Genomic DNA, 12,415 nt, shown 5'->3' on the forward strand with positions numbered 1-12,415 from the left:
AGATGAATCATAGTAATATGTTGAGTGAAAAAAGCAAGTAACAAAGGACAACAAATCATATGATGCCCTCTACATAAAAGTTCAAAACTGGCTGGGCACGGTGGCTCACGCCTGTAATCCCAGCACTTTGGGAGGCCGAGGCTGAGGTCAGGAGTTCGAGACCAGCCTGGCCAACATGGTAAAACCCCGTCTCTACTAAAAAAATACAAAAATTAGCCAGGAGTGGTGGTTGGCCCCTTTAATCCCAGCTACTTGGGAGGCTGAGGGAGGAGAATCGCTTGAACCCGGGAGGTGGAGGTTGCAGTGAGCCGAATGCCACTGCACTCCAGCCTGGGCGACAGAGCGAGACTTCATCTCAAAAAAAAAAAAGTTCAAAACTAAGGAAAACCAAAAAATATGTTGTGTAGGCATGCAGATATGAGTAATTTTTTTTTTTTTTTAAATACAGAATTCTGGCCCAGGCGTGGTGGCTCATGCCTGTAATTCCACTTTGGGAGGCTGAGGTGTGAGTATCGCTTGAGCCCAGGAGTTTGAGACCAGCCTGGGCAACACAGCAAGACCCATCTCTAGTTATAATTAATTAATTAATTTAAGAAAATACAGAATTCTGGCCCAGCGTGGTGACTCATTCCTGTAATCCCAGCACTTTGTGAGGCCAAGGTGGAAGGAAAGTTGAGCTCAGGAGTTCAAGGACAGCCTAGACAACAAGGTTAAACCACTTCTCTACAAAAAAATACAAAAACTTAGCCAGGCATGGTGGTGTGCTCCCATAGTCCCAGCTATGCAGGAGGCTGAAGTGGGAGGATTGCTTGATCCTAGGTGGTAGAGGCTGCAGTGAGCCAAGACTGTGCCACTACACTCCAGCCTGGGCGACAGAGCGCGAGCCTGTCTCAAAAAATAAATACATACAATACAATATAATACAATGCAGAATTCTGCACGGTGGTGGTCCCTTAAGTTTTGCAATGGGTACACGGGTGTTCATGGTATTAATTTAAAAGTTATAAATATACATGAATTTTAAGAAGAGGATCCATGCAAGGTTTAATGATAATTGTATGTCATCCATTCCGTCAACTGAAGTCGGCCTTCCCCGCCCCCTGCCAAAAGTAAACACTTTTCTAATCAGGGCCAGCCACTGGAGAAACTGAAATGAGTGGGCGGGGTGCTAACTCTATTTTCACTTTTCTCTTCCTGTTTCTTCAGAGCCTGGGAAACAAGTCAGAATTTCCAATCTTTTCCAATTCCCACATGATTTCCTAATTTAAGACGAATTCAGAGAAAATAAGTCTTTCTCCATCTGGAGAAGACTCCGCCCCCTGGAGCATCCTCCTTCGGGGATGAGGCTTGAGGTGGGGCTGCGCCAGCCCGAGCCCCCTCAAGGACGCGCCTTGGGCTTGGTCTTGGGGGAGCTACCCGCACTGTGGGGTCACATGACAGAATTAGTGGTCAGCCCTAGCTGGAGGTCCAGGGCAAACACAGGCGGGGGCAGTGGGGCTGGGGGTTGTGGCCCTGCTGATTCGAGTGTCCCCTGTGGGTCCCGGACCTTCTGAGATACAAGCGCCAGGCTTCAGAGACGAAGCTCCGGGGTTTACCCCTGGGGACCCCCTGCTCCCACAGCCGCTAAGGGCCGGCAGTTTGGCTGCATAGTAAGCTGGCGCTTTAGCTGGAGAGGGACGAGCTCTCGGCCAGCTCGCCAGCGGGAGGGCCTCAAGTTGTCCCATCCGGGCTGCAGGCTCCGCAAAGCTCCCTGATGCACTGTCAGGCGGGGAGGTCCGGCCGCTCCGCTTCCCCTACAGCCGCATCTACAGTGGGGTAGGTTGGACATTTTAACGTGCTTCTGAGACAGTCACCACCGAAAGGCACCTTTAGCGATTAGGAAACCGGCGTGGAGTTCAACCACCCGGCCTCTGCGGAGCAGAAGGCCCGGCTGGGCCTTTCCCTGCGCGGGGCGGGCGGCCGCAGCCCCGTAGCCCGGGCTTTGCTCCAGACCCGGCCCAGAGTGACATCACCAAACTCCGCCGATCGGTGGGAGGGGGCCCTGAAATCCCCTAAAAACAAAGTGAGTAATCGGCGGACCCGCCCTCCAGGCGGGGCCGGGACCCGGGAGCTAGCCGAACCACCGGGCACACCAGCCTCTTCGTCCCCGGCGACGCGCGCACTTGGCCCCGGCCCCCGGCAGCGGCTGTGCGCGCGGCCTCTTCGTCCTCCGCGCGGCGCGCACTTGCTCCCGGCCCCTTCGCCGGGCGGCGGCGGGGCAGCGCGCAGGCGCGGCCGGATTCCGGGCAGTGACGCGACGGCGGGCGCGCGCGGCGCATTTCCGCCTCTGGCGAATGGCTCGGCTGTAGTGCACGCCGCGGGCCCAGCTGCGACCCCGGCCCCGCCCCCGGGACCCCGGCCATGGACGGTGAGGTCGCCCTCTGACCCCGCGGGGTGGCCGCGCCGGGGCCGCCCCGGCTGTGGCGGGAGCCCCCGCGCCGCTTTCCGCCCCTTCCTGCGCCGACTGGCGCTGCGCAGGGAGCGGTCGGCCTGCCGGATGGTGGCGCGGGGCGGGGCAGGCGGGGAGGGGTGTGACTCAGTTTCCCCTCTGGGTGGAGGGGGGCCCTTGACTCAGCATCCTCCCTGGGTGGGGGAGCAGAGGGAGCCTTGACTCAGTTTCCCTCCACACCGTCCACGGGGGCAGCTCTGGCTTCGTTTCCCTATTAGAGGAGAACGCATCTGATTCAGTTTCCTCTCTGGATGGAGGTGGGGCGTGCCCTCCCTCAGTTTTCCTTATGAAAGTACAACAGGCCCTGATTCGGCTTCCCTCGGGAGAAGGATTCCTTACCCCGTTTTCCCTCAAGAAGCAGGTGTTTCTGGTTCCTTTCCTCCACTCCTTAGTTTCACCGCAGGTTCTAGGAAGCAGGTCCTTACTCAGTTCCCCTGGGAGGGAGCCTGGCTTCTCTTCTCTGTGGAGAGCAGATACTCCCTTGTGAGGATGGGCAGTGGGTGTGTGCTGACCCTGATCTCCCTCCCCTTTCAGAACTGTTCCCCCTCATCTTCCCGGCAGGTAAGTGGCCCCCGCAGCGGTCGGGGAGGTGTTCCCTGGGGTAGGGCAGCGGGGGCAGCTGTCTAATGGGCCTGCGGTGTCCCCTGGAAGAGCCAGCCCAGGCCTCTGGCCCCTATGTGGAGATCATTGAGCAGCCCAAGCAGCGGGGCATGCGCTTCCGCTACAAGTGCGAGGGGCGCTCCGCGGGCAGCATCCCAGGCGAGAGGAGCACAGATACCACCAAGACCCACCCCACCATCAAGGTCAGCACTGCACCAGGGTGTGCGGGGAAGGGACTGTGGAATCCCAGCCCTCTGTGTTTGGGAGTCAGGTTTGGATGTCTGGGCCTCTGTACTTTGGACAGATCAATGGCTACACAGGACCAGGGACAGTACGCATCTCCCTAGTCACCAAGGACCCTCCTCACCGGCCTCACCCCCACGAGCTTGTAGGAAAGGACTGCCGGGATGGCTTCTATGAGGCTGAGCTCTGCCCGGACCGCTGCATCCACAGGTGAGCTCCCTGCAGGCTAGGAGGCCCAGCATGAGGGGACAGGAGGCGGGCTATGAAGTAGCCGCTACAGTGTTACTCCTTTCTGGACACAGGGCAGAGTTGCTTACTTCTTGCTCTGACTCAGCTCTGCAAGTAAACTCCCTTTGTCTTGAAATGATCTATTTGTACCTCTACTCTAGCACAGATAAGAGCTCCAAGGGATATGGATGGGTCCCTAATCACTGCTGAATCCCTGACCCCTGTAGCTGGAAGGACAGGTCCCTTGGAGTCATGTCTCTTGTTTGAGAAAGAAAACCACTGAACCAACACTCCCCTGGAGGTGACATTGCAGTTGACAGAGACAGGCCTTAAAAAAATATACAGGCCAGGCATAGTGGCTCATGCTTATAATGCTAGCACTTCCGGAGGCCAAGGCAGGAAGATCTCTTGAGCCTGGGAGTTCAAGACTAACCAAGGCAACGTAGTGAGACCCCATCTCTACAAAAAAATAAGAAATTAGCTGGGTATGGTGACTTGTGCCTATAGTCCCAGCTACTTGGGAGGCTGATGTGGGAGGATCACCTGAGCCCAGGAGGTCACCGCTACGGCAAGCTATGATTGCACCACGACACTTGGGTAGCAGAGCGACACCTTGTCGTTTTTTTGTTTTTGTTTTTTTTTGAGACGGAGTCTTGCTCTGTCCCCAGGCTGGAGTGCAGTGGCGCAGTCTCAGCTCACTGCAACCTCTATCTGCCGGGTTTAGACCATTCTCCTGCCTCAGCTTCCCGAGTAGCTGGGACTACAGGTGCCCGCCACCACGCCCAGCTAATTTTTTTGCGTTTTTTTTTTTTAGTAGAGAAGGGGTTTCACCATGTTAGTCAGGATGTTCTCAATCTCCGGACCTCATGATCTGCCTGTCTCAGCCTCCCAAAGTGCTGGGATTACAGGTGTGAGCCACCGCACCCGGCCCAACACCCTGTCTCTTAAAAATAAATAAATACACAGATAAATAAACAAGGTGCTGTCAGAGTAACAATTTCAGTCCTGAAAATAAAACGAAGTCATAGGATAGAAGGATAACCTGGGGTGGGGGAGTTACGGGAGCTGGTGTGATGACTTTAGATTGGGAGGTCAGGGAAGGCCTCCCTCAGCTAAGACTTGAATGGTGAGAAGGAGGAGAGAAGTAGGAAAAGAACATTCCAAGCCGACCAAACAAGTGCAGAGGCCTTGAGGTGGGAATGAGTGTCCTGTGTTTAGAGAATGGAAAAGAAGCCCCTGTGGTTGTAAGCAGGGAGCCCACAGGGAGGCTGGCGGGGGCGGGGGCACAGAGGTGCTTGTCAGCTGAGGGAAGGGACAGGGTTCATTGCAGCACAGTAGGAAGCCACTGGAGGGGGTTAAGCATGGAGCGATGGTCTGGGGGTGGGTGGGGGAGGAAGGAGCAGTCTGGGCAAGGCAGGAAGGTCCGGGCTGTGTGAGAGACAGCGGGACAGACGGCTGGGGGTGCTCAGTTTCCAGAACCTGGGAATCCAGTGTGTGAAGAAGCGGGACCTGGAGCAGGCTATCACTCAGCGCATCCAGACGAACAACAATCCCTTCCAAGGTGAGGGCTACCCTGCCTGCCGCCCCCGCACCCTCTGCCACCCTCCCTGGCCCGCCTTTCCTGCATCTCCCTCATTGGCCAGTACACGGTAAAGATGGACTCTTGGTGCCCATTCAGTACTCTCCCACTTTGCCATTGGGAAACTGAGGCCCAGGAGGGGACATGACATTCAGGTCACAGTGGAGTCACTGCTGGGTTCTGCCTCCTCTAGGACTTGTGTTTTACACACTCGCCAGCGGCCCTCCCAGAGCAGAGCTCCCTGCCCCAACTGGTCACACCTATATCCCCACTTCCCCTGCTCTCCTGATCACCTGTTTTCTTGCCAGTTCCTATAGAAGAACAGCGTGGGGACTACGACCTGAATGCTGTGCGGCTCTGCTTCCAGGTGACAGTGCGGGATCCATCAGGCAGGCCCCTCCGCCTGCCGCCTGTCCTTTCTCATCCCATCTTTGACAACCGTGAGTAGCGAGGGAGACACAGGAAGGGGAGAGGGTGGGCCTGGATAGGAGGAAGGGGGTTGGGGTGAGTGTGGCCTGCAAGAGGTGCTCTCATTCATCAATCATCTTGTGTATTCATCTTCTCTTCTGTGCCCAGCTCTTTGTTGGCTGGGGAGAGAAGGCAAAGAAGACCCAGAGCTGTCCTTGAGGTGTAGCTCCGGCCTTGCAGGGAGTCTAGCAGGGAGTCTGATGGGAAATGGGCATTTTCAGTATCGTGTGATGAGAAGGTGGTGTGCCCACAACTGCGATAATGACTCTAGGAAACGAACTCCCAGGAACAAGATAGTGTTCGAGAATGATGCTTCAGTGACAGAAGCCCGCAGATGAATTGGGCTGACTGATCAGCTGCAGTCTTTAATCAAGTAACCAGCAGGATGAATGGAAATAAAACGACTCTGGAACCCCAAAGATGGGAAACCAGAATAAACTGGGGGTCAGGAGGGAAGGGCTCATTGCCAAGGTGGGTATGGACTGACCTTAAAGATTGCTTTGGTCAGGTGGAGAAACAGTGTGATCAGATTGGCGCTCACTGGACTATAAGCTCCGTGAGAGCAGAGGTTTAGGTTTTGTATGCGGTTGTATTCTCCTTGCTTAGATCAGTGTTGAGCGCCCAGTAGGCAAATACTTGCTGAATTGGTTGGGGTGAGGAGCTAATAAGAAGGTCTGACTGTGGCTGCAAAGGTGTAGGTGGCAAGCTCTGGGCAACCTTGACTTGGGGCTAGGCAGGGAAGTTGCATCTCCTGCAGGCCACCCCGGGGACCTCTGGTGGCTCAGGTCATCCTTCCTTGTTCTCACTGCCTCAGGTGCCCCCAACACTGCCGAACTCAAGATCTGCCGAGTGAACCGAAACTCCGGCAGCTGCCTCGGTGGGGATGAGATCTTCCTACTGTGTGACAAGGTGCAGAAAGGTATACATCAGGAGGCAGGGGTGGGCTCTTGGGAGCAAGGGGTGAAGCTGAGCAGAGACGGGGCGTGGCAGGCAACTGGCTTTGGATACTTCCTCCTATGTCTCAGGGGCCTCAGGTGGGCCAAAGGGTGATATTAGAAGACAAGCATCCGAAGTTGAGGGGGAGACCGTGGAGGGTCAGACACACTGACCCACACTGCCACCCCATCTCCTGCAGAGGACATTGAGGTGTATTTCACGGGACCAGGCTGGGAGGCCCGAGGCTCCTTTTCACAAGCTGATGTGCACCGACAAGTGGCCATTGTGTTCCGGACCCCTCCCTACGCAGACCCCAGCCTGCAGGCTCCCGTGCGTGTCTCCATGCAGCTGCGGCGGCCTTCCGACCGGGAGCTCAGTGAGCCCATGGAATTCCAGTACCTGCCAGATACAGGTACACAGCTGGGATGGCAGCATCAGGGCAGCTGGGCTCTGCCATGAGAGAGAGGCCAAGACTGCATGTCTGGGGCTGTAGTTGAGGGCCAGAAGCTGGAGTCAGAGCTTGGGATTTATATGGTAATTGGAATCCATTTCTTGCCACATTTAATGATAAGGATACCTCAGACGTTGAGCTAGTACTACACATCTGCCCTATTCCAGGCATTTCACTGGATTACCTGATTCTAATCTCATGACCCTTTTGAAGTAGGAGATAGTGTCTGACTTGCTTGGGTTCACGTGGCTAGTAAGTAGCAGAGTCAGCATTGGAACCCAGGCCATCTGGCTTCAAGGTCCTTTTGCCACACTGGTTGTCTTGTCACTACCATAGAGCTCAGCCACATTTTGGTCAAGGTTTGAATGTCTACTTGGTACCAGGGCCTGTGCCAGGTATTGTGAATACAAAAAATGAGTAAGACATGCTCCCTGCCCTCAGAATCTCAGTCACTTGAGGAAGACAAATGTGCAAAACAGATCCTTAAGTCACAGAATGACATGTGAAACAGAGGTGTGTGCAGAGCAGCACGGGGGCACGGTGGCCTCCGGGGAGCTGGAGACAGCTGCATGGAGAAGGTGGCGTTGAAGCTGGAGAAAGACACGGAAGTGTGTTCTCTAGGCAGGTGGCCAAGCACCTGGAAGGGAAGGGGTGTTGGCAACTGCACGGCCTGTTCGGGGGCATCTTCGTGGTTTGAGCCAATGTTGGGCAGTGAGCAGGCTCAGAGAGAGGAGGGCGTGGTTAAGCTGAACACCTCTAAGCAGAGAAGTGACAGGAGCAGATTTGGAAGTTGACTCAGGAGGCCACATGTAGAAGATCAGAGACGAACAGACTCAAAGCGGGGAGGCCATTCTGGAAGATGTTGTAGTCCAGGAAAAGAAGATGCGGCACAAACCTCGTAGAAGGAATAGCGAAGATCACATCTCCGCCACTGTCCTCAGTTACCCTTCAGCCCTGCAGCCGTTTTGCATCTTATAGACCAAGCTCAGTCTCACCTCAGGACCTGTGTCTAGCTATTGCCTCTGCTTGGAATGCCTGGCCCAAGGTTTTAATGCAGGTGGCTTATGCCAGTCCTTCTCTGACCTCTAAATTAGTCCTTCCCTCTAAATTTAGACTGCCCCGACCTCACTTCCGGTATTGTTCCATCACCGTATCTTCCCTGAACCACTGTTACTTGAGATTTTCTGGTTTGTATATATGGTTGTGTCCCTCTCACTTTTTCATTAGGATGCCAACTTTTTGGGAGCAGACACCTTGTGTGCTTATGGCCACATCCCCAGTGTCTAGAAGGGAGGCTGGCACATAGTAGGTGCTTGATAAATATGTGTCAAGTTAGTGGTGGGGAGTGAGAGAAAAGAAGGTAATCATTCCAAGGTTTCTAGCTTGGGTGACAGGGCAGATGGCAGATGGATGGTCAGGAAATACAAGAGAAAGAACCCAGTTTTTGAGGGATGATGAGGTTGTCTTTGAATTAATGGAATTGAGGTGCTTTGGAGTTACTGAAGTACCATTGTAATTAGACAGTTCTGAAAGCTCCGACTAAAATACGAAACCATTACAGATAAGAATAAGAGTCTGCTGAAGTCTTAAGGCAGTTGTGCCCCAGCTGCCCCAGAGTGGCAAGAAATTCTCACCGCCCTGGGTGGAGGCTGACAGTGAGCCAGGACGTGAGCAGTGCAGGAAGGCACGAGCTGGAGGCTGGGGCCCCCCAGGGCTCCTCTTTCCCCAGAGCACGGCCCCTGTACTCGGCCCGCCATGTGGCCATAGAGGGGCAGATTTAGCCAACAGAGGCCTCCAAAAGCTGTGGGATTCTCAGAACTGCTGGATGTCACACATCCCTTCTCACTGGCAGAGGAGGTTGGGAGAATGGGTCTTGGGAAAGCCTGGCTCCTCGGTTTCCTCCTGAGGGTCCTTTGAGAGCGTTGGGGGCCCACCTGAGGAGAGCAAGTCCCACTTCTCCCCCTTACGTTCCCAGACGATCGTCACCGGATCGAGGAGAAACGCAAAAGGACATATGAGACCTTCAAGAGCATCATGAAGAAGAGTCCTTTCAGCGGTGAGATGGGGACCGGGAAGGACAGAGAGAAAGGCAGCGGGCAGGGAGGGGACACCCTGGGGCTGAGAACTGACCCAGCCCTTGCCCTACAGGACCCACTGACCCCCGGCCTCCACCTCGGCGCATTGCTGTGCCTTCCCGCAGCTCAGCTGTTCCCAAGCCAGGTAAGGATTTCCTTTTGTCCTACTGGAACGACAGGTTCAGCTCTGTTCAGCTGAGGAGCAGTGGAGATGCAGACTCTTGGGCCCCATTACAGACCTACTGAATCAGAGGCTTTGAAAGGATGGCGCAGGAACCAGCGACTTCTGGGACACTAATGCACGCTGAAGCCTGGGAACCACTGTGCCAGTTAAATCCTGTACTGGGTATCTTGGGATTCAGAAGTTAAAAATGCGGAATCGGCCGGGCGCGGTGGCTCAGGCCTGTAATCCCAGCACTTTGGGAGGCCGAGACGGGCAGATGACGAGGTCAGGAGATCGAGACCATCCTGGCTAACACGGTGAAACGCTGTCTCTATTAAAAATACAAAACATTGGCCGGGCGTGGTGGCTCAAGCCTGTAATCCCAGCACTTTGGGAGGCCGAGACGGGCGGATCACGAGGTCAGGAGATCGAGACCATCCTGGCTAACACAGTGAAACCCCGTCTCTACTAAAAATACAAAAACTTAGCCGGGCAAGGTGGCAGGCGCCTGTAGTCCCAGCTGCTCGGGAGGCTGAGGCAGGAGAATGGCGTGAACCTGGGAGGCGGAGCTTGCAGTGAGCTGAGATCCGGCCACTGCACTCCAGCCTGGGTGACAGAGCGAGACTGCGTCTCAAAAAAAAAAAAAATACAAAACATTAGCCGGGCGCGGTGGCTCAAGCCTGTAATCCCAGCACTTTGGGAGGCCGAGACGGGCAGATGACGAGGTCAGGAGATCGAGACCATCCTGGCTAACACGGTGAAACACTGTCTCTATTAAAAATACAAAACATTAGCCGGGCGAGGTGGCGAGCGCCTGTAGTCCCAGCTACTCGGGAGGCTGAGGCAGGAGAATGGCGTGAACCTGGGAGGCGGAGCTTGCAGTGAGCTGAGATCGCGCCACTGCACTCCAGCCCGGGCGACAGAGGGAGACTCCGTCTCAAAAAAAAAAATGCAGAATCTCTGCTTTCATCTCTCACTTGAATTAGGGGGAACAAAAATCACTTCTGAATTAGCAAGACGTATGTGCCGGTGCGAGGCTCAAAAACTGACAAGCTGTCCACTTGAGGCCGCTGCTCACTTGGTGCTCCATGGGCTCATTGCCTCTCAGGACTTAGTTTTTCAGCTGTAAACCGAGGAGTCCAGCTTGTCTCTCAAAGTGTCCCTTCCTTTAAAAGGCTGGGAGAGTTTTGTGGGCTTGAGTAGTCAGGGAGGACTCCAACGTGGAGGTGTGGCTAGAACTGGACCCTACAGGCTGGGTCAGATGGGGTAAGAGGAAGGAGATAGGGTGTTGGCAGCGACTTCCTAGAGAGGGATTGAGCCTAGGCGCCATCAAGAGGGGCTGGGGTAAGAGGACGGGGTGGATCTCTAGGGCTTTCTCTGACCCCTGCCTCTCTGTCTCTCTCCTCCAGCACCCCAGCCCTATCCCTTTACGTCATCCCTGAGCACCATCAACTATGATGAGTTTCCCACCATGGTGTTTCCTTCTGGGCAGATAAGCCAGGCCTCAGCCTTGGCCTCGGCCCCTCCCCAAGTCCTGCCTCAGGCTCCAGCCCCTGCCCCTGCTCCAGCCATGGTATCAGCTCTGGCCCAGGCCCCAGTCCCTGTCCCAGTCCTAGCCCCAGGCCCTCCTCAGGCTGTGGCCCCACCTGCCCCCAAGCCCACCCAGGCTGGGGAAGGAACGCTGTCAGAGGCCTTGCTGCAGCTGCAGTTTGATGATGAAGACCTGGGGGCCTTGCTTGGCAACAGCACAGACCCAACCGTGTTCACAGACCTGGCATCAGTCGACAACTCCGAGTTTCAGCAGCTGCTGAACCAGGGCGTACCTGTGGCCCCCCACACAACTGAGCCCATGCTGATGGAGTACCCTGAGGCTATAACTCGCCTAGTGACAGGGGCCCAGAGGCCCCCTGACCCAGCTCCTGCTCCACTGGGGGCCCCGGGGCTCCCCAACGGCCTCCTTTCAGGAGATGAAGACTTCTCCTCCATTGCGGACATGGACTTCTCAGCCCTGCTGAGTCAGATCAGCTCCTAAGGGGTGATGCCTACCCTCCCCAGAGCACTGGGTTGCAGGGGATTGAAGCCCTCCCAGAGCACTTACGGATTCTGGTGGGTGTGTTCCAGCTGCCCCCAACTTTGGTGATGTCTTCCTTGGAGGGGGAAGGCATATTTTATTCTTTTATTGGCAATATCTGTATCTATCTCTCTTTTTGGAGGTGCTTAAGCAGAAGCATTAACTTCTCTGGAAAGGGGGAAGCTGGGGAAACTCAAACTCTTCCCCTATCCTGATGGTCAGCTCCCTTCTCTGTAGGGAACTATGGGGTCCCCCATCCCCATCCTGCAGCTTCTAGTACTCTCCTAGAGAGAGAAGCAGGCTAGAGGTAAGGCCTTTGAGCCCACACAGCCTTATTATCAAGTATCTTCCATCATGGATTCATTACACCTTAAAATAACGCCCCAGGTACCAGCCCCTCTATGGCATTGGCATTGTCGCTGTGCCTAACACCAGCATTTGGGGGGCTGGCCTTCGTGCCCTACAGAGGTCTCTGCCGGCTCTTTCCTTGCTCAGCTGTGGCTGAAGGAAACCAGTGGAACAACGCTGGCGCTCTCAAGGATCCAGAGGGGGTTTGGTCTGGGACTTCCCTGCTCTCCCTCTTCTCAAGTGCCTTAATTGAGGGCAAGTTGTTAAAGAGAGTCGGGGAGAGCAGGCTGGCAGCTCTCCAGTCAGGAGGCATAGTTTTCACCGAAGAATCAAAGCACTTGGACTCTTGCTCTTTCTACTCTGAATTAATAAATCTGTTGCCAAGCTGGCTAGAGATTCACTTTTTTTCAGCAGACACTGAGCACACACTTTATGCTAGTCACATCAGGCCGGACATTGGTGGTAGAGAGCTGGGTGAATGCGTGCACTGTCCTCTGAGAGCCTGCAGTCTGAGAATGCCCTTGGAAACCCCGAGTTACTTTCCAGTGGATGAAAACGGGCAACTAAGGCAGGAGTCCTAACACACCGAGAGCCTAGTAGGGCCCACTGACTGTGGGGCTTGAGCAATTTCAGGAGTCTTCCCAGAGGCCCCATTTGCTCCAGGTCTTAGATCAGCTGAGAGTGGATCTCGCAGAAGGACTAGCCAGCGTCAGAGGTAAGAGAAACGATGTTCGAAAGATTGGATGGGGCCAGGAAATTTGGACT

The 12,415-nt window shown here is 55.0% G+C and overlaps 1 protein-coding gene across 2 annotated transcripts; it reads left to right on the forward strand.

Annotated features, from left to right (window-relative positions):
- Window positions 1-1,377: 1,377 nt before the first annotated feature.
- On the forward strand, window positions 1,378-12,039 carry RELA (RELA proto-oncogene, NF-kB subunit). Of its 2 annotated transcripts, none has more exons than XM_025355672.1 (11): window positions 1,378-2,407; window positions 3,023-3,049; window positions 3,140-3,291; window positions 3,393-3,541; window positions 5,029-5,120; window positions 5,447-5,578; window positions 6,421-6,525; window positions 6,742-6,954; window positions 8,969-9,049; window positions 9,142-9,213; window positions 10,641-12,039. In XM_025355672.1, the coding sequence occupies exons 1-11, from the start codon at window positions 2,401-2,403 to the stop codon at window positions 11,261-11,263; spliced, it is 1,653 nt and encodes a 550-aa protein (XP_025211457.1). In that variant the 5' UTR covers window positions 1,378-2,400; the 3' UTR covers window positions 11,264-12,039. The 2 variants fall into 2 exon arrangements, with proteins under 2 accessions (XP_025211457.1, XP_025211458.1); XM_025355673.1 differs by having other exon boundaries at window positions 5,456-5,578; window positions 10,641-12,038.
- Window positions 12,040-12,415: the final 376 nt, after the last annotated feature.

The sequence above is a fragment of the Theropithecus gelada genome, chromosome 14 (assembly GCF_003255815.1).
Source record: "Theropithecus gelada isolate Dixy chromosome 14, Tgel_1.0, whole genome shotgun sequence".
NCBI lineage: Eukaryota > Metazoa > Chordata > Mammalia > Primates > Cercopithecidae > Theropithecus > Theropithecus gelada.